The sequence below is a fragment of the Haemorhous mexicanus genome, chromosome 8 (genome assembly GCF_027477595.1).
Source record: "Haemorhous mexicanus isolate bHaeMex1 chromosome 8, bHaeMex1.pri, whole genome shotgun sequence".
Lineage (NCBI taxonomy): Eukaryota > Metazoa > Chordata > Aves > Passeriformes > Fringillidae > Haemorhous > Haemorhous mexicanus.
Genome location: NC_082348.1, coordinates 5,341,527 through 5,362,762, shown reverse-complemented (window position 1 = coordinate 5,362,762; position 21,236 = coordinate 5,341,527). Strand labels below are relative to the sequence as shown.

General features: G+C 40.5%; 1 protein-coding gene across 1 annotated transcript in view; it reads right to left on the bottom strand.

Annotated features, from left to right (window-relative positions):
• Positions 1 to 21,236, bottom strand: part of LOC132330286 (von Willebrand factor D and EGF domain-containing protein-like) — a 164,849-nt gene that overhangs the window by 75,015 nt on the left and 68,598 nt on the right. The window contains exons 9-11 of the mRNA XM_059852350.1: positions 17,097 to 17,367; positions 13,166 to 13,344; positions 8,685 to 9,622 (exon numbers count right to left, since the gene is read on the bottom strand). Of these exons, the coding sequence (XP_059708333.1) occupies positions 8,685 to 9,622; positions 13,166 to 13,344; positions 17,097 to 17,367 (1,388 nt within the window). The remainder of the gene's footprint in view (positions 1 to 8,684; positions 9,623 to 13,165; positions 13,345 to 17,096; positions 17,368 to 21,236) is intronic.

Genomic DNA, 21,236 nt, shown 5'->3' with positions numbered 1-21,236 from the left:
CATAAGTGCTGGGTTGGGTTAAATCTTTGCTGAAGTGAGAAAGTAAATGGCCCATGATGCCCAGTTGCCCCTTCCTTGGAATCAGGTACTGATTGAACAATTTTCCATGCCAGAACTGGCTGGTGTGGATGTGGGCCTCCAGCTACCATAGGTTTGAGGGTTCTGTGTCAGAACAAATTGATGCTCAATTTTCTCTACAGCTTGGACAGAGCAAGTCTGAGTCTGCCACCATTCAAATGTTTGCACAAATATTGTGTGTCTTTTGTATATAATGTTATTTTGGTAATCATTGACACAATCATTGAATGCATTATCCTGGAGCTTGTGCTATCCATGACCCAAAGTTCATTTGATAATCCTCCCTAAAAAAAAAACCATCAGCAGTCATATGCTCTTTGCCAGAATTCTTGCACATCAGTGACCTCCCTGGCTTCTAAAGGAAAACTGTGTTTTTCCTGCTTCCAAAGCCAGGTCTCAGAGGACCAGAGCAGCTGAAGGAGCTGGGGATGTCTAGTCTGGAGAAAAGGAGGCTCAAGGGGACCATCTCTCTATGACTCCCAGAAAGGAGGGTGTGACAAGGTGTGGGTTGGTCTCTTCTCCCAGGTAGGAAATGGCAGGACAAGAGAAAATGGACTCAAATTGCAGCAGGGGAAGTTTAGATGGGGTATTATGGAAATTTTCTGGACTGAAAGGGTGGTCAAGCACTGGAATGGGCCTCCCAGGGAAGTGGCAGAGTCACCATCCCTGGGAGTATCTAAAAGCTGTGTAGATGTGGCCTTGGGGACATGGTTTAGTGCTGGGCTTGGTATTGCTGGATTAACAGCTGGACTCACAGACCTTAGGGATTTTTTCCAACATAAACAACTCTGTTTCCATAGTACCAAACTCTAGATCTGTGACCTTTTGCTGGCATGGAGTGAATCTGGTTTTCTGCTTTGAAGGGCTCTGGTATCCAGTATGGATTGCAGAAATGAGCCCTGAGAGAGCGTGGGGAAAAAACATTTTGTGAGAGCTCCCTGCATGTGAGAAATGGCCTGGCTCAATTTCACACTGAAAGCATCCATGTGCTGCAACAATATGGCAGATTATTTTTTGCTTTAGAAAACTCACTGTGACATTTTAGGTTTATTTAATCCTTCTATTTTTAAAAGACTTGCTAGCAATGTTCTTCAGCAAGAGAAAAGAGGATTGTGCTGTTGAATACAGACTATTTCTTCTTTTCCAGATGGCCTGGAGAGGTGACCTCATGTAAGGTTCTGGTTGTGCATTCATGGTGCTCACTGGCACACCAAAGCAGGTCTCAGTTTATGTCCCTCAGTGGCACCTTAGGGAAGAACCCTTGGCAGCATCTTGAGGCGTCCTAAGAGTGAGTGCAGTGATGCCACATAAAGGATTTGGGTCACTGTGGTGTCATCTTGGTCCTTATGTCCACTCTAGTGGCCAATTAGTTGGTTTTAGTAATTTTCCCATTTTAAAGTTACTGAATTAGATTAAATCTAGTTATTACACTCGGGGTTTTGTTCACAATTGGTTGAATGTTCTGTATCTGGAGGATTGTGAGCTCTTTACACTGCATAAAATATTATGTAAAGGCCTTATATGTTTGCTCTGAATTTTTGGTTTGGGTCAACTTAAATCAGACCTTTGAATGGCTTGAAAGTTTTAATTCTAGTTTATAAACTGTTGTGAATGTGTTGTTTATTTTGTATGTGCATTGTGAGTATTTGGAGAAGGAGGTTGTTTTTTCAGGGCTTTTTGTTTTCTTTTGGATTTAACAAGATTTAAGGTTGGAATTTCCTGGGGTACCTGCAAACAGCCTGATGTAAAGAAGTTATAGGTGTGCTTCTGGGGTTTCTGACTTTGGTCAGTTTGAATGAGACCTATAATTTTTTAAACTTTTCTAGAAATTTAATTGTCTGTCCTTTGCAAAATAGTTTTGTTTAGCTGCATGGGGTTTTTTTGATTGTTTTCACTGTTTTCATTTTGCATTAAAGCAAATAAACTAATCTGCAGAAAAGACTGATCTCCCTGACCTGGTTTGCAGGGATTATTATGGATCACTGAGCATGCAACCTTCCATGTCCCTTATCACCAAGATTTGATATCCTTTTAAAATTCATTTTCTATTGACTTTGTAACTATAAAGCTAATAGTCCTCTTCCTGCTCAGCCAGGTCTGTGCCTCAAATGGAAAGAACTGGGACTTAAAACAGTAGATTAAAGCTGGCATTGATGTTTGCCTTTTCAGATGCTTGTTTATTGCATCTGCACCAACAAAAACTCAAGTAAAACTGCTATGAAAAGAAGAAAGGCTTCAAAACTAGCAAGAAGTCCCCAGTCCCTGAGAATTGCCCACAAAGATGTTTGATGTGACTGAGAAAAGTGTTTCTCTGAGCAGAGTGTGTGGGTGTCAGGGAGCATGCATCTATGGCAAAGTTTGTGCTTTTCTTCTCTTTTGATTCTAAACTGTTTTTCTTTTGTAAATTTTGTGGTTCTTACTAAAACTTTTGTGGCTGGAGGTGTTCATTTCTCTGAAAGAACAAGAGTGCTATTTTCAAAAGGTGACAAGTGCTAGGTTCAAAATTTGATGTTTTGACAAGTAATCTCAAAGCTTGATATTTAATCATTATATCTTTTAAAATTATGTCTGCTAATACTGGCTCTGTTTTTAGCCTGAGAAGAATGTATTTGGGCAAATTTTTATAGCCCAGGCCTGAAGACACTATAGAATAATTTTCTTCATATAGGATGCTCCAAGTCCCATCCGACCTGGCCCTGAACACTTCCAGGGATGGGAGATCCACAGCTTTTCTGGGCATCCTGTGCCAGGGCCTCAGTGATGATGAGGACCACTCCTCTGCAGATGGCTGGGAGAAGGAAAGTGTGTTTTGTAAATAAACATTTTAAAGATATTTCCCCCAGTTTTCTTTCAGTGCTAAATCATAAATTGTTTTAACTAGGAAGAAGCTGGCTAACTGAACACAATGTAATCTTAAATTGCTTATTATGTATCTTCATACTTATTCTTTATCTACTTTCCATTATTGGTAAGCTGAGGGAAAAAAATTCATAGTAAGTGGAGATAAGAAGTCTCAAAAGAAAAGTTTTCATTTTCAAGCTGTATAGAACCTTTTTTATGGAGTATTGATATCTTAGTGAGACTTCTTTAATGTCAGCTTAAAGGAAATAAGAATATATCCTTAGTATCTTGAAGCCCAGTGTAAAGAACACAGTCCCAGTGGGAGCAGAGCTGTGCACTAAAATGTGGTTTATGCTGCAATGGTACAGAGGGATCTGCTTGAAATGTTCCCTGCCTTACAGGATTCACTACTGAAGAAAAATGTGTTTGATAGAAACAGAAGCCTCAGCTTCTAAATTTCAGTGCAAGAACACAGCCTCACACCCATCAGCTGCTGAGTGAACCTTTGAACAGGAGAGGGAATGGGGAGGCTGCCGGCAGTGGAGAGTTTCAAACCTCCCTCAGCTGGATAGACAGGAAAATTCAACCTTGTGGAATGCAAAAGTCAACAATTAGTATGAGAAAAAGGGAAAAAGAAAAGAACATTTGTGAAAAAGAGACCTGATTTTTGTCTTGATAGTGTAACTTCATCAAAGTGACAGGAACTGTGACTTTGTCAATACTGTGCCCACCAAAGTCAATGGAATTGTTATAATGAAGAGGAGAATTAAGCCCAATGACTTACTATTTGAAAAGAAGAAGGGCTTTTTAAGGGATAATGCAATTTAACATTTGTGTTGTAGCAATAGTACTCTGTCTGGTGAGAAAAGTTTTAAACAGTAAGCATGGTTTTTGCTGCTCTCACAAGCACATTTGACTCTTCTTATGAAATCCAATATTGAAAAATCAATGGAATTGCTAAAGTGTACTGCATCCTCTCTGCCATAGAACATGTTTTGCCATATTAGCAAAAAGCCTGGTTGTTTTTTCTTTGTTTACAAGCCCAAGTGATTTGAAAAAAAATGATCAGTTCCTGTGGAAAGGGTCACAGTTTCTGGTAACTGTTTCTGGGGCCCTTTCTATTAAATGGAATTCTCCCTTGAAGGTGTGGTCACCACAAGCTGGTCCCAGCCACAGAGAACACCAGCCTTACACACAGTGAACAATATTTTTCATTGTAGATATCCTGGGGATTTAGGAAATGGATTATATTTCCTTTGAAAAGTCATTTTTTACTTTGCATAATATTTCAATTTACTTACTGTAAATTATGCAAGGACAGCATCTAGTGTGCCAACACGCCCTTATGGCTCCCTCTGCATCTTATCAGCAAAACACATATTGAAAAGACCAAAAAAGTATTAATTTACTTGACTTCCTAACAGCCCTTACATAATCATTATGATCTGGAATTTTAAGATCATTGAATTGATTGAAGTGGGAGAAAAGGATTTACTTCAGCCAGTATGTTCCCATACAAATGTTCCAATATCCAAAACAGATTGGAATTTGATGTAAACAACTGAAATGCTCTGTCCTCTTTCACCTGGGGATCCTGAAAAAAAGTAAGTATTTTCTTTCAATGTCTTCCTTGTGCTTTGTTTTTGAAAATGAGAATTAATCTTAAAAATAAATCACAATTACATAAATAGTGAGATTTCTATAATATCTACCTGACCTTACATTCCTGGTCTGATCAAAACTTTGAGCTTATTCTTCCAAGGGGGAGAGGCATTATCCATTGGAACAGCCTGCCTGAGGAACTGAAATAGCTGACCTCATCCTTTTGCTCATTATAAATAAATTTAAAAAAAAATATTGCGTGCTTTAATTCATATTATTTAATTACAGCACATGAACAGGACCCAGAGCAGACTGCTGAATTCAGAAAGGTCTGTATAACCACTCTAAAAATAACAGGGTGTAGCAGATGGGTCTGGGGGACCTGTGTGGTTGTGGTTCACAGCTCTGAAAATGCAGTTGGGTTCACAGCCCCTCTTAATATCACCACTGAAATGTATTGATATGAAAATGGGATCTCTGTCAGTGTGGAAGGTGCACATTCCCTTCTCACCTTCTCACCATCATTTTTTGCTTGCTTTGATTTCTTTGCTGGTTAATTTTTTTTCTCCCCAGAACTTTCCATGTAGAAATTTAAACTTCAAGTGTCATTACTTCACTGAAACTAATTTGTCGTTATTACTCCTCATTACCTTTTATCTTGTAATTGCTCTTTAGAGCTTCATACAATCTGCATATTACATTATTCTATGTGTGCTTTACTAGTCCTGATATTTTTTAATAAGCAACATGGTCAATATATACAAATGGTAAGCACCAACCTGATTTGCTATCTGCTGTAATTGGATTCTGCCTTTAATTACAGGTGGTAATGACATTTTAAGCACCTTATACAGGTGTTGGGGGGAGGGTGGGGGTTATGAAATGTTAAGCAACATTAAGAAATTCTAAGCTTCTGGAGTGCTGCCAAGTTTCAGAGGTGCCTTTCAACTCCAAATAGCGATTTTCATGTGAGGATAATTATAGCTCTGGCCACCTGGACTGCTCCTGTTGGAGTCAGGCAGAGCAGAGGAGTGAACTTGTCTGCAAACCACACTTCACATCTACTCTCTTTATTTCTGTTTTCATTTAAATTCACTTTGAATATATCATGGCCTCTATTTTGATTCCTAAAAATACTGCAGGACCATCTTTTTGTGCATGTTTGCTGGCCAAAACCAGTGGCAGAATATATTGTTCTGTATTGGCAGTGTAGCTGAGGTTGGGTGACCTTGGAAAATATATTTGGATAATGTTGATAGCCTCCTTGATCTTGGGGGAGTTTTAATTCACATCTATAATTCCAACCTGAGAAAATTAGACAGAGATTTGTTTTGGAACTTATGGGAAAATGTATAGCCAGCAAAAGGAGTTGCCTTTTTCTTCATTACTCATGTAGCTTCTCCTGGAAAATAACTTTTCCCTAGCATTAGCACGTAAAACTCAGCATTTCTGAGATCAACACTTATTCCTATTTCTTCTGTCCTGACTTTTTGAAAAGAAAGTGAAAGAGACAGCACTTTCATATGTCCTGCAGGAACCTAATTCAATTCTTAATTTCTCCTCCTTTCTTTCCCTTCCTACAGAACCTCTGCTCGTTAGTCACGAAGCCCAGGGGCTTATCCTGCCTGTGCTGATTTCCTGGGCTCTGCCAGCCAGGCCAGGACTCCTGAGCTCCCAGGGATGGGGCTCAAGCTGTTCTGGTTGGGGCACACAGCTTTATTTCTGAGATTTATCTTAATTCTTCATCTCCAGTAACCAATTCTGGTGTGAAAGCCTTTAGTGATGTCAGCAGGAGCTCTGTTCTGAGCATCTCCTGTGAAGTGACATTTGAGAGGTTGGTGGTTGCTGTGAGGTGCTGCTGTTTTTCCCTGGAAAGAGGTGTCCCATCACAAATGTACCTTGGGATCTGTAGGGGAACAGCCCTGGGGGTGTTTAGCCTGGAGAAAAGGAGGCTCAGGGGGGATTTTATTGCTCTCTGCACTACCTGAAAGGAGGTTGTAGCAGGTGGGGAATGGTCTCTTCTCCCAAGTAAAAAGCAATAGGACAAAAGGATCTTGTTGCTGTCATCACCAAGAGATGTTTCAATTGGATATTAGGGAAAAGGTATTCACTGGAAAGGTGGTCAGGCATTGGAACAGGCAGCCCAGGGAGGAGGTGGAGTCACCATGCCTGTAAGTGTTCAAAAACCACCTGAGATGTGACACCTGGGGATGTGGCTTAGTGGTGAAGATGGCAGTGCTGGGTTCAGGGTTTTGGATTCCATGATCTCCCAGATCCTTTCCAAGCTAAATGATTCCATGCAGTCTGTCTAGAACATTTCTGCATGGGAAATGTGAAAACAAGCAAATATCCTTAATATATTCTGAATGAAATTAAAAATCAAAACAGCTAAAGGTGAAGCTCCCATGGAGGCTTGCCTTGATTGACTGTACCAAATTATCTAGGTGACCTTTTCTTAGTATTATAATGTCAGAGTGATTGGCATGCCAGAACTGAGATTTTATTTCTCCTTGTAGGGGATCAGACCTCGGGTTGTATGTATAGATCTGCTTTATATTTCATTCACAAGATCACATAATTTTATATATATATATATATATGTGTATATATATATTTGTGTATATATGTATATATAAATAAAAAATCGCTTCTCCATTTTTGTAACTGGAGAAAAATATTCTAAATCACTAATAAATGAATTCATAAATGGTCTTTAATAAGGGGCCTCATTGCAGTTCATTCCACTGATTGACTCTAGACAGTGGCAGCACTTTTCCTTTCCACAGTTAATGTTGAGATGAATTTATTGTGTGATGTGTTCTCCTAACTTCTCTACATTTATACCAAAGACAAGGGAGAATACCCTGAAAGTTAAGGATGCTGCTTGTTACTTTGTTTTTATTTTTTCTGGTTTTTTTAATTCTCAATTTTTCTCTAACTCAGGAAAAGCATTGTCTAGACAAGATGGCCCAGCACCCTGTCCAGCTGAAGATTGAAAATGTACAATGCAAAGGCAGCAAGAGACAGACAAAAGCAGTCAGGGCAGAGGAAGGCAATGATTTTGGGGGTGTTTGCCACAGCTGATGTGTGTTTGTTTTCTAGTTCTCACCTCCCTGTGCAATCCCAGGCTGAGCTCTGTTCTCTGTCCTTGTTTATAGTTGATGTCACAGCAAGAAGACAAGGTGCCATTAGCTTTTACTTGAAAGGTCATATTGAAGCTATTTTCCTCCAATCTGAGAGATTTCAGCCATAGCAAAATAAAATTTTAAAATTTGGCCTTAGCAAGGCTCCTAACCTCTCTGTATCACAGAGAAATAAGTTAAACATTGAATTGTATGTTGGGCAATTGCTTCAAAATTGCTCAACTCACTTTTCAGATCCTGGTGTCAGTTATTCTCTGTGTGAAAGAGAATTAATTCTTCCATATTTGGGAAGTTATTCTGCAAATTTTAGCTTGTCATTAACAGAAAAAAAAGGATGTCAGGATATATTTTAACTGCTTTAAAAAAATGCACTGAAGTAATGTTTAATGTGAAGAATATGGGTGATCCCATCCCTGATAATAAATGCATTGGGGTGTCAGATGTGCCACTGGGCTCCTGGGGCTGGCTGGAGATTTGGATGTCTCAGCTGAGCCGTGGTGACTGACCCTAGACTGACCCTACTTGATGGCTTTGGCAGGGTTACTTGTTCATTTTGTCACTTTTAATTTTGTGTTGTTACTAGAATAGTGTTTGAAATTAAGGTTCAAACTTTATTTTCTCTTGACCAGGAAAAAAAGAAGAAAGACATATCTCTACACTGTTTACATGAATATTGACCACAAGGTGAGCAGGACGCTCCTCTTTTTTTGTGAGAAGCCTGCTTGTCAGCATGCCAGTGATAGATCAGATGTAAAGAAAATCACTTCTGCAAAACCAATTTGCTAAGGGGCTTGTAAAATCCATTTTTAAAAAGTTACTGAGGCAAAAAAAGTGAAGGACCAGCCAACCAGATATTTTGATTGGCTCCTCAAGGTCAAAACCTGATTACTAATTCATCAAATACCTTACTGGTAGCGCTGCTTGAAGAGCAAACAACTCCGTGCAGATGTTCTGCCTAATAATGCCAATATGGAAAGAATGCTTTACTCACTGCCAGTATGGAAAGAAGGCTTTACTCACTTTTGGCAGAGCTGCAGTGGTGGGAGCCTTGGCCCCCCAGGCACTGGCAGCCCAACTCCGTGCAGGGCCCGCGGCAGAGCGCGGGACACCGGAGTGCAGCGAGGATCTCCTCCCAGGCAGCAGAGGGCTGGTTTCCAGCAGGGAACTCTCCCTTCCTGCTCCCCAGCACTCTCCTTTCACACTCATTTTCCAAAAGGGCTATCAGTGCCCTCGCCCAAGCCACGTCATCTTTGAGCTGCAGGTCCAAAAGGCAGATCTCGATTGCCTCATCCAGGTGTTTTGCCAGGAGGCCTTTACATGCCAAGCCGATGGTGGAGTTTGCAAGAATTTGGTGGCAAATCTCCCGAGCTTTGGTGGCAGTCAGGCCATTGGGAGTGGGCCATGACAGAGGAATTTTCATCCGAACCCCTTCAAAGTAGTCCTCGGGGAAAAAATACGCAAAGCTCTCCGAGTGTCTCTGGGCTGGGCCATGCAATGGGTGAAAGGACGAGTCTTTATAATACTTGTCTTGCCTTTTTGCTTTTCTTAGGTCTCCCGTTGGTTTGGTAGAGTCAATGGAGCTGTTGCCATTCACGGAAGCATTGTGTGGGAGAGGATTTAGTGGGACCTCAGGGCTTCTTCGCTTTTGGACTGATTTAGAAAAATATCTTTGACCAAAAGTCTTGGCTGGTGGTTTCCCATCTTTTCTCAAAGTTGACTCTGCTTCTGCATGAGTGACAAACTCAGATGTAACATCCAGATATGGGATTGCAAAGGTGTGGTCCACATGGTCATGATGGCAACCAGAGGGCTCAGGGGAAGGAGTCTGAAAGGCATTTCTTGTGTTTGCCACAGGTGCAGGCTTGGTGCTCTCCTTCTGGCATCTGCAGAAACTTTTCCTTTGTTTCCTCTCAGAGGGTGCTGGAGTCTTGTCAAATAAACTTTTCCCCGGAGGAATTCTGATTTAAAAATAGGAAGGGATTAGCAGGAGAAAACTTTCAACAAATTAGTTTATCATACAAGGAAACTTTCACTGAGGGTAGGGTAAAGCATAAATTCCCAACCTGAAAAAGTACCTGAGAAAATGCTTAAGTTTAATCTGTTTTCTTTAGTCACTTTTGCACTGCCTTACTTGAGTTGTCCTGTGTGTTTTCTAGCACTTCATGGAGACTTTTTATACCAGATGTTTAAGTGGTTTGCTGGAGCGTTGCCTATCTGCTTGACTTCTCTTTGCAGGGCTTTCTCTGAGGTGCAGGTTACCCTTTGTGTATTATACATGAAAGAGGCCTTGGATGTGTCCCTGGGTGTCACAGCTAACTCTTGGAGAATGACAAAAAAGTTGTATTTGTTTCAAATCCTATATTATGAAAATCACCTTTATCTGTGTGCCTGATCTGCCCTCTAAGATGTATATATGTATATTGCTAACTTTTTTCTTTTAAATGTCTTACCCCCCCTTTTTTCTTTTCATACCTAATTTCATTCTTTCCTTCTACTAGAGTTCTCTTTGATTTTTTTCTATCAACACAAAGCAGTTCTCTATTGATCATAGGGCTAGGCTATCATATAAGCTGAGATGATTCTCTTCCCCCTTTTAAATTTAGTCTTTAATGATGGATGAACTTCTAGATAGTACAGTTTGAATAAACAGCCATGATTCAAGTTTCTTCAGAAATCTCAAATCTCTTATTGATCTTGTTTGTGAAGCACAAGAGGAATCCTAGAGCTTCATAGGAAAGGATATGTTTCTTGTCCCAATATTTTGCAGCATGTTATTACTAGACAAATTTGAAAGAGCACCAAAAATTAAAATCATTTTGGCATTAATTTTGTCTTGCAGCCAAATGTTGGGGTTTCAGGAAAGTGAAAGCATTCGCCAGCATATTGGAGCCAAACCCTAGATACTGTTGTTGGAAACTGAAATTGCTTTTATCCAATTTGTTAGAAATACATTTTAAATGGCATATCTGATATTACCAATTTAATCATTGACACAATCATGACTTTAAAACAGAACATCTCAGTGACAGTGGCAAAATGAAGCTATTTCCTCTCCTGAAACATGAGCACAAACATTTATGGAACTGTTTTGTCCAAAGTGTGGGCTCAGCAGGAGACAGTATGAGACAAAAGGATGGTTTTCATGCTCATGGAAATGCACAAGCTGTTCTGAACTTCTCTATAGTCTAGGAAAATAAAATGTTTTTGATGATTGAGAGACTTGTCCTTTGGGCAAAACATTTTAGTGTCTGAATGAGTGTCCTTCAGGCTCCATTCCTCTGGTTCTATAGAGGGGTTATCTGCCCCTGAAGCTTCCCTGACTCAGCATCAAGTAAATTTAAACCTAGACTAAGGCAGCAGCAGTAGCTCCTCCTTTGGTATAACACTACATAAACTAGAGGCTATTGTAAATATTATTTACTTATTTAAAAAATAAATCAACCACATAAACTGGTACAGAATCAGGACAGAAACTTAATGCACCAATGAAAATTTCAGTAAATCGAAACTCTTTTGCCTTGCTATCTTACTGAAACAAAATCCTCTGTTAATCCTACATGAAACCAATTACTTACATTTGGTCAGCCCCTGTCCCGAGAACAGAGGTGTATGGTGTGGAAAGAATGGAAACCCCATCCTCCTTCACAGCCACTCACATACAGCTGCTCCTCAGTGAGCTCAAATGTGCCCTCTGTCCCCTGCATGAGATGACCAGACTCTCATTCCTCTGAGCCACCCACTATAATCCAGGAAGAGCTAAAGAAAAGTTTTTTCATCCAATTGAGCTGGATGCTATTATAGAGAAAGTGTCTAGAATTTAACAGCATTTCTGCTGATTTCTTGGTATATTTTTAAATGTCTGAAGATTTTATTTTGCCTACTTAAATCACGTGTTTTGAAATTCATCTTTTCTCTGGTTGCTGTTTAGTGGCTGGGAAGCTCTGATGTTGTTTTTCTGTTTAAAAGTTGTGTTGGAAAGCTGGTGTGTAAAACTGATCTGTGCATGCAGGGCCCTGCAGCTGCTTGAGAGAGGTGGGAGCCAGGGAAAGCTCTGAACTGCCAGATGGTGGGCACTCAGATGGCTTCAGGTGCTGGAGAAAGCCTAGCATGATTTCAGGGTTATTTAAAATGAAATTAAAAACAGCAGCAGAAGAGTCACCCTCTAGCTTTTGTTTTTTACTGGGCCGTTTCTCTGTGAGTGGATCAGAGAATGATCCAGTCTCCTTGGAGGTGACCTCAGGTTCTCTATTGGTTTGTTTTTCTATACAGGTTCTGAGGGCTCCTTGAGAATCCATCCTTGGGAGTAGTGCAAGATGAAACTCACCACCCCTCCTGCCCTTCACACTTAGCAGGAGCTTCTGCCTTTCCTGAAGAATCTCCATCACACAGCCCTAGAAAACTCCTCAGTGTTTTATAACTAAATTCCTTTGCACTGCGCTTTGGCTTCAGCTTTTTCAACAAAATTGCTTTGAGCAAGTTCTCCTAAGGACCTTTTAGCTCTTTTTTGGGGCAGTGAGTTATTGGTTGGTTCTTGCACCAAGCTATTTCTCCATCTGCCTTCCCAGAAGCAATCTCTGACTGATTATCCCATTATTAGGATGTTAATGACAGCTGTTGAATTCTAAATAGGAGAATTTATAGTGACAGGCCAAAATAGGCATTAGGTAGCCATTACTTAGCCCCACTCAATAGAACAGAACTAGAATATGATAGAGGTGCTTGTTTATATTCTGAAGTGTAAGTAGTCTAAAAACTCATTGCTCCTATAGGATTGTGCTGTACTTCCCATGTCAGATTAAGTGCTATGTTAGTGTTTTGCCTTCTTTTTCCTTGCTTCACAAACCAGGCTACACAAGCAAACCCCTTCTGGTTTTAGGAGCACCTATTAGGCATGTTTGAAGTTCAGCAAAACAAATTAAAATGTGGGGCAGGGATAGGGACAGGGGCTGTGACAGGGAGATGTCAGAGTCAGACTCCTGGCTCTGTTTCCAGACCATCTGTCCCAGAAAGTACAAGTTTTCAGAGCTCACTGTCATCATTAGTAGAATTGATATTAGGTTTTAGCATGGTATGTATATTACCAGACTTTGTCAAAATGTAACATTTAATCTATACTCACATATTGTAATTAGCGTTCAGGAATAAAAGAACAAGAGAAAGATGAAACCCTTAATTAATCCCTACTGTCAGCTACCTACATTTTCAAGTGTGGGTGAGAACTGCTTGTTTTTTTTTAACAGCTGAGAGGGATCTTAACACAGCTGTTAACATGGCATCACTTGTGAATTTAGAACTTCTCTCAGTAACTGCTGCTGTGTTTTGTGCTGACTGAAGATTAAGCCCCAGTGCTGCTGGGATGGAGATGGGCCTTCAGGCTTCTCCTTTAGGTTAAGGAGATCTCTGTCAAGCCATTAGGGGAGTCTGTAATGAAATAAACCCGTCAAGGCCATTTGGAGCAGTGCTAAGAGCATCTCCTGGGTGGGAAGTCTGTGGCTTTGTACCTCCACTCCTCTATGAAGTCTTCCTCAGGCACGTTGTTGAGGTCGTTGTGAGCCATCCCATCAAAGAGGCCGCACAAGCCCCGGGTGCTGTTGAAGTCCCTGCCCGGTGTCCTCACTGTCACACCCATTCCCCACTCGCTCAGGTCTGCTCGAACAAATGCCCCAGAAGGGAACAGGATCTGAAGAGGCAGGAAAAAAAAAAGCTCCAGTGAATTGAAGCTCTTGCCAAGCTTTTTATGCAATAAAAAACGTCTCTTTCCATAAACAAAAATTTCAAAGCAGGATGTTAGCGATGGCGAAGGTAATTTAAGATCACTTAGAAACACTATAAATATTTATTTGTGCTATTATTTGGCTTGCTTTCAGATTCCATGGCATTAATATCTGATAGAATTACATAAATATATAACTGCATGAGTACTTTCTTCTTAAATAATTATTTACATCCATTGAAGTTTTCCCAGTGGTAAGTTACCAGCTAATTTTTAAAGTGACTTCCATGGCAATAGGGCCACCCCTGTGTCTTTTATTTTAATAATTTTATAATGATAACTTTTTTTAGAGAAACTGCCAAGATTGAAAAATATCTTTCTTCTTTCTGAACAATTGTTTCATTTTCCAAGGCCGGATTATCCAGAAAATGATTGTGTTTTAAAGTGGATAAAGCAATTTTCTCATTAAAGGACTAGTGGTAGGCTTACACTGACCTTTAAAAGGAAAAAAAAACCTAGCGGGGTTCAAAACAAGAAGTAACTGTGTGGATAATGGATTTTTCAGATTGGTTTACTAACCAAATAATAAAAGGGAAAAAAAAAACAAAAAGAAATTATCTGTTCAACTGACCTTTTTTTTTATTATTTGCTGTATTTTTACAGGTAAAAAAACTATTTGAAAATTATCTGGGCCTGGAGAGGGAGCAGGAACATACTATTCTGATAAGTAGCATTAATACTTTCTTTTTATCCAAAATTAAACCTTTTCAGTTAATCTTAAAAATACATTAGAGTTACAAACATCTCGTTATAATAATTTCAAAATAATTATTTTCCTTTTTTAAGTGGCTCCTGCCTAAATATAATTTATTAATCCAAATTTGTTTTGTTTTCCTTTATTTTGGCTGGGGATTTTCTGGTCCCTTTGAAGTCCCTCCCCATGAAGTCTACTCATACCTGTGAAGGCGTAACAAGTTCATATTTTCATTCTTGTGCTTGAATCCAGAGTTTACTCAGAGTTTGGCTTCACTAAATTATAATTCTGCCCATTTTAGTTCCCCATTACTTCAGGTTTTTTCTAGGGGGCTGTGTGTAAAACCCTTGCAGTCAGAACTGCTCAGTCTTCTGCACTGTCCACATTAATATTTCCAGGTGTGGATTGATTTTGGGAGTTTGGAGGGCTCTAAGCCTTTCCTATCCTGCTGCCCTGGGCAACACATCCCACCTGGATTTAATGCTGCTAATTGAGACTTCAAAGAAGTTTTTTTGAGCCCTCAGTTTGCAGAGTTATTTAGTGACTGCCTGCTGGAAGCTGCCACTTTGCATGACCCAACCCCATTCCAATCCTCCTTGACCATTGTGGGAGCCAGTTCCTGAGCTGCATGAGGATAGTGATGGACAAGTGATGGGAGAATTGGGATGCACCCCACTCACCCACTCGGTGGTGTGCTCAGGGATCTTGTTTTCTGCTGCACAGCTCCTGTAGGTTCCCCCTCACCTCACAGCAGGATTCATATTGTGTCCCCAGTCTGCCCTGATTTGTTTCCCTGAGTTTTACCTCAGGTGTAAATGAGAATAGGGATTCTTTGCTAAGATTGTCTTAGTAATAAAACAGTAATTATATTGCATTCAGTTGCAAAATGAAATGACAGCTTGATTCCTGCTTTTTCTCTGTTCTATAATTAACAGACTTTCAATTACTGCCTTCCTGAGGTCTATTCCAAGTGAGATCACAAGGAGAGCCAAGCACAGGCACTTCCTGCATCATTCTGGCTCTGCTGTGGACCGATCTTCATCCAAAACATTTCATAGCAATAAATCTTGATGATACAACTCTAGGATAAAATTATCTTCTTGGCCATAATTTGCAGCTCTTTTCCTTACCAAAACCCCTGGTGCAGCCTGCTCTTATTTTTCCAGTGATTTCAGTCTATTAGTGTGGATAAGCAATACTTATGCAAAGTAAGTTGAGGCCATATATTTGTTTAGGCAAATGCTTTATGTTACAGCAAATGTTGCACATTTACAGCCCATTTTCATAGCTTTTGGGGGCTCTCTGGCTCTGACTAATAGTGTCTTACTGCTTCACTCAAAAACTCCATTACTCTGCTACCTGTGATCTTTCCTTGCATATTTATATCTTGAGCTCTGCAAAGAAATTTGCTTTATGTGATGTGGTTGGGTAGTGCCTGGCATAAGCAAACATGGAGTGCTGCAGAGAGTAAGCAGTGCTATCAGAACTCTGCTGTGTCGCCAAAAAATTTCCAGAGGGATTTGTTTGGTTTGGTTTTACACTTTGCTAAACCAATGCTTTAACCAGCTACTTCTCTGCCTCTAATTTTGCAGTACATTTGGCTGCAAGCACTCTGATGGCTTCAGATATTTTCTTAGCAACTGTCAGAACCCAGGCAGGACATCCCTCTGGTTGCCCTGGGGGGCTCGAGCCCCTGCCAGGGGGCTCAGAGCCTTGGCACAAAGCCAAAGACACCTGCAGCTTTGATTTTAACCCATGGAGAAAATTACCAACCTTGCATGAGGATTCTCAAGCCATGAGAGTTTAAGTAGAATGAGAGTTAGTTTGTTACAAGATAGAAAAGTAGAATTTTGAGTTTTTAGAATGGGGGTTTGTGAGGTTCTGTGAGGTTTGGGACCCTGATTTGTTGTTAAAAGTCTCTGTTTCAGCCCGCACGTTCAAAGGAGGAGTCAAAGCTCTTCAGTTTTTCGGTCTCAAGGTTGTTTATTGTATCTTATCTATAAAGTTTTCTCCCTGCCCAGTGGAGGTCCATCCAGCAGGACAGTCAGAGGCACTCTGCCTGCCCCCAGGGCGGTGTTATCTTTATATACTACAAACTACGTATAACATGTTTACAGGTATTTTCCAATATCTATCACCTATGTTAGACAGTGGGCTTCTACTCTAAACCAATCTAAACGTGCCAACATCACCAGTGAAGATGGAGGTAGAGAAGAAGAAGAAGAAAGGCTAGACACACCCAAAACCCTCCATCTTGTCCCCAAAAACCCCATGCCAAAAATCCTAAAACCTACATTTACACCCTGTGAGTACTTTATTTTTACACTATTTAAACTGCCGTGGCTTTTATCTCTTCATGTAAAGGTGGCAATTTGTTCCATGGTTCATAATCGAACCCACTGGTGTTCTGGAGTGTGTGCCAGGGTCTCCGAGGCCCCTGGCAAGGGTCTTGGAAGCTTCAGACTCCCAGAGGGATGTCCTGAGTTCCGACATGGGTTCAGAAGCCAAGATGGAGGGATTTGGGTGTGCCTTGTCCTTCTTCTTTCTCCATTTAGCCTCCATTTTCTGGGTGGCACTATTGGTTTGGTTTAGAGTAGAAACACTCTTTCTAGCATAGGTGGTAGGTATTGGAAAATTAGTGTAAATAATGTATATGTAGTTTTTAGTATAAAAAGATAACACCACCCCAAGGGCAGTCAGTGTGCCACGGACCGACCTGCCAGACAGACCTCAGCAGGTCAAAGAATGTTTCATATAACAGAGAATAAACAACCTTGAAAACCACAACTGAAGGATCCTGACTCCTTCTTCGATCTTGGGGCTGGGAAAAAGAGACTTTCTAACACCTTGGGGTCATCTCGACCACAGAAACCCTGAGAGCAACTTCACTGATAATCCAGAAATATTAAACACGTGTTCTCAAAGCACAACCGCCACAAGAGCGCTCAGCCATCCACACACGTACTGTTATTTTCCTGCCTCCATAAGACTTCAGGATCTTGACTTGTGGCGATGCCTCGGCGCTTTTGATGGTCAGCTGGGGCCTGCTGTCCTGAAAGTGGCCATTGCAGGTGTCCAGCACCACGGTGTCCCCCCCTTCTCGTGCAGCTACGCCGCAGTTGCAGGCGGTGGCGGAGCGGTGGCCGCCACAGTCCCACTGGCGGACGTGCACCTCGAACGCCCGCGACTCGCTGCAGCTCAGCAGGAACGTCCCGATTTTATGGCTGTCGTAGCGCCTAAACCACCACAAAGAAACAAAACCAGACAGGGTTAGGCACCCTCAGCATGCTCCTGTGTTGGGAGTTCGCTGGCACTCGTACAGCAGCGCTCCGTAATTAGAGCAGGGTGCTGGCTGGCCTTGGAGGAGGGAGCCACGCGCACGTGGGGAAGAGTTTCTCTGGCTCTGTATCCAAGGGAACGCCACGGCAGTTGTTAGCTGGAAGTACCTAAGAATTCCTGTGAAAAGCAGGAGTTGTGTCCCAGCTGCTGCCATGGCAATGGGCATGGATAAAAAGGGTAAACATTTGATATAAAGCAAATGGGAAGAAGTTTCCTGCCTCCAGGTCTTAATGAATATATTTTGGTTCTAACTGGCTGATTTTAGAGTGTGATGTTCAAAGGGAAATCAGTGCTCAAATAACCTATTCTGTGACTAATCACCAAATTTTACAAGTCTGGCTGTGGCTAGGTAAAGGCTTCCTGTGAAAATCTGGGATTCTACTGAAAGCCAGCTAAAATGAAGTTTATTCCTCCCCCTGAAACACTTGCCCCTAAGCACAACTTTCACACTCAATGGATCAGCAATCAGCGTGGAGAGCAATTCAGGAGTTTCATTCTTTTCTGTAAGGAACGTCCCTGCTCTGTCTGGGTGAGGCCAAGAGCAGGATAACTTTAATAACTTTGCAAGTGTTTGGCCTCTGCATGAACCCTCTGGAACCTCTGGGGTTTCTACCACAGAGGCCTGTGAGAGGACCCTCTTCTGCTTATTCTTTGTGCTCTCACTCCATAAACTTGTCTCATTCTCACTCTATTTTATTCTGCTATATAAAAGGAAATAGTAGCCATATACTTCATATATGTTGTTGATGTTTTCTCCCTATAAGCCAGCAGCTTCCATGTTTAAAAACAATAGATTATTCTGCTTTCTTTTAAGGCACTGTGGATTAGTTTAAAACTTGATTTTTACGAAATTAACTAATATGGAAACGAAAACATAAGCTTATAATAATAAGCTTTATTATTTTCTACAATAAAAAAACATTAAAAGGAATGTATAAAATGCTTCTGCTAAATAACAGGATTATTTTTTAAACAGTGCCATACAAACATCCACATTGTTTCGGGCCATTAATGTTTCTTATGCAGAGGAACAAATAGCTTGTGACTTTTTCACAAGCATATTTCTGTGTTTTGTTCCTCTTCAGAAAAAAAGCTATAGATAACTTTGTAGCTTAATACATAGTAAAAAATTTAAACTCCAGCTCCTTTTCTCTGATAGAAAACATGTCTGACTTTATCTTTCATCTTGAAAAACTTAGATTGGCCATAAAGTGATAAGATTTTGAATGGTTCTGTCTCATCCTACTTTCTAATCAGATACATAAATCCTGTACTACACTGCATAGATGCTGCTGCTAAGATTGATCAGAACTAAGGACAACATAAAAAAATAGATAATCTCTTTAAACCTCTAATACTCACTCCATTTGGATGTCTTTGTGGGGGAGAAAGAGGATATTTTATGAGAGCACCTTCCACAGTTTCCTTCTGCAGGACCAGCTTAGGAGGAGAGGTGTTTAAGGAGGCTGATGGCAAATCAGACATCAGATTGGCTGTACCCAGACTAATCATCTCTGTCTGGTAGAGAAGGCTCTTTTTGCATATGCATATAAATGTCACTGCAGTCAGGGGAGCTATTTATTGCTTAATAATCACCGACAGTGGAGCCAATCCAACCCTCCTGGAAGTCACTCTGAGTCCTTCAATTAAGTCATGGCATAGATTGCATAGCACAAACCTGCACCGTGCCTAAATTAGAGTTTTCCGGAGCCTTCAAATCAGTTGGATGGATAATTGCATGTAGTCAGCTAAAGTTTTGTGATGTTTACACAACTGTAATTGTGATAATGATTCTTTGGACAACCTTGGAGTTGCCTGTAGTACTAAATGCCTGAAGTAGGCTTAGAGCAGCTTTTGCAGGAGGGAGTTCTGCGTGTTCCTTGGGAACCAGGCACCACTATTTGTATCTAAATCTCCCTCCCCAGTGCCCTTCCCCACCCTGCTCCCTTGAGAGTCTGCAGCAATGGGCAGCCTGGGTGAAAAGGGGTTCCCTCCCTTCCCCTCAGTGTGCCTAGATTGTTTTCCAAGGGGGGAAGCAAGTTCTTGTCCTGGCACGAAGTCATGGCTTGAGTTATGCTCTTTATCCAGTAATTATAAAACACTCCTGAGTGTTTGGTTATGGCAGTGAGCTTCTATAGGAATAATTTCTGTTGGTAAATCAGGAGAGGGACAAAAGGGCGTATAGACATATGTAAACTACTACCTAGTATTGTTCAATTAACTCACACCCTGCACTTCCTCTTCACCAAGCAGCACTTACCTTTGTATTTATTCAGTGTTTTATTCAGTGGTCATTCCTGAAGATTTTCCACCACAGCTTTGCCACCAAATTATTTGATTTGTTGGCATGCCACTCCAGGCTCCTTCTTTCTCTGCTACTAGGAGCAGTTTCATGGTAGGCTTGACCCTATGAAGAGCTGGGTGATGCTGAAGGACATTCTCTGCTTTCAGAGTGTTCATCCCATCACGTTGCTCTCAGAGGAGATCTTGGGTTATATTCAGCAGGCACTGGATGCCTGGGGACACCAAACTGCTGCAGACTATCAAAACCCCAGCACCTGACAGGGCTACTCATGCCCAGGACCTAGCTGTGGGCTCCTGTGATGAAAGTCATTAAAGCCAACCAGCAAATGGTGCCATTTCCTTGGTGATAATATTGTTGGGATATTATAGATTAGTGAAAAATTTTGAGAAGTCTGAATAATCTTTTAACATTTTTTTGGTTAGGTAAAATGCAAAATAACATAAATGATGTATATAGTTCCCCAATCAAAAGAATTTCCCATTTTTACTTTGCCCTAAAAGGATTTTCTGCATATTTAGTTTTAAGCTAGTACTTCATATTTAAGAATCTGCGATTTATGGCATGAAAAGCTTTTATATTTATAATGTGCCATAACCAGTAATGAGGGCTATACTTTTGCTTTACCAGGCTTTCACATTTGTTTAATTTAGAAGGTACTTTGCTATAAAAGGAAGTGCTCTCTCTGGATTTTAGCTGGTATAATTAACGTTATTTCACATCTACGCTCCAATATACACAAATTGATTGTGCTTATGCTGTAAAATATGACACATTCCTCTTTGATTTTCAGTCACTCCTTTTGGTGAGAAGAATGAAAAGATTACAAGATAAATATTCCTACAGACATATATTAGCAGGAGGCACAGCAAAGGGGAGTGTTATTAAGGAGTGGGAGTTGGGTATTTCAGTTGTCTAATGAATAGCTGACTACCTCAGATGTAACGTGACCTCACTATGTCAGATTAAAACCATTGGAAACATCACAATAGAAGTTAAAAATTACATTGGAAGTGGCCACTTCAGTAAGAAAATTGTACTGCTAATAGGAAAAACACTTCCCGACTTTTGATTTTTATACCATTTTTCAATTTTCCAAATTTATTCAAATAACAATTTTTATTGAAGCTAAATTTTAAATTTTTAATGATTTAGTTTAAATTTTGAATCCACAAAATAGTCTAATTTCAAACAAATTTTCCCATCAGATTCCCTTACATGAAAAAAGGAGAATGCTTCCCTTCCAGACCTCTGTGTCAGCCTTTGCCTTCAGATTATAGTTTTGTACCAGGACAGAAGCAGGAATTGCTTTCCTCACTCCTTAAAGACAGAGCTTTAAAATCATTTGCTAACGTGGTAACTAACATTTTTTTTTGGATAGGCAGTCAGAGAAGTTGCTTAACTGATGTCTAATAAGGTAGCCTAATCATTATAATAATTGAAAGAGAAATTATTTGCAATAAT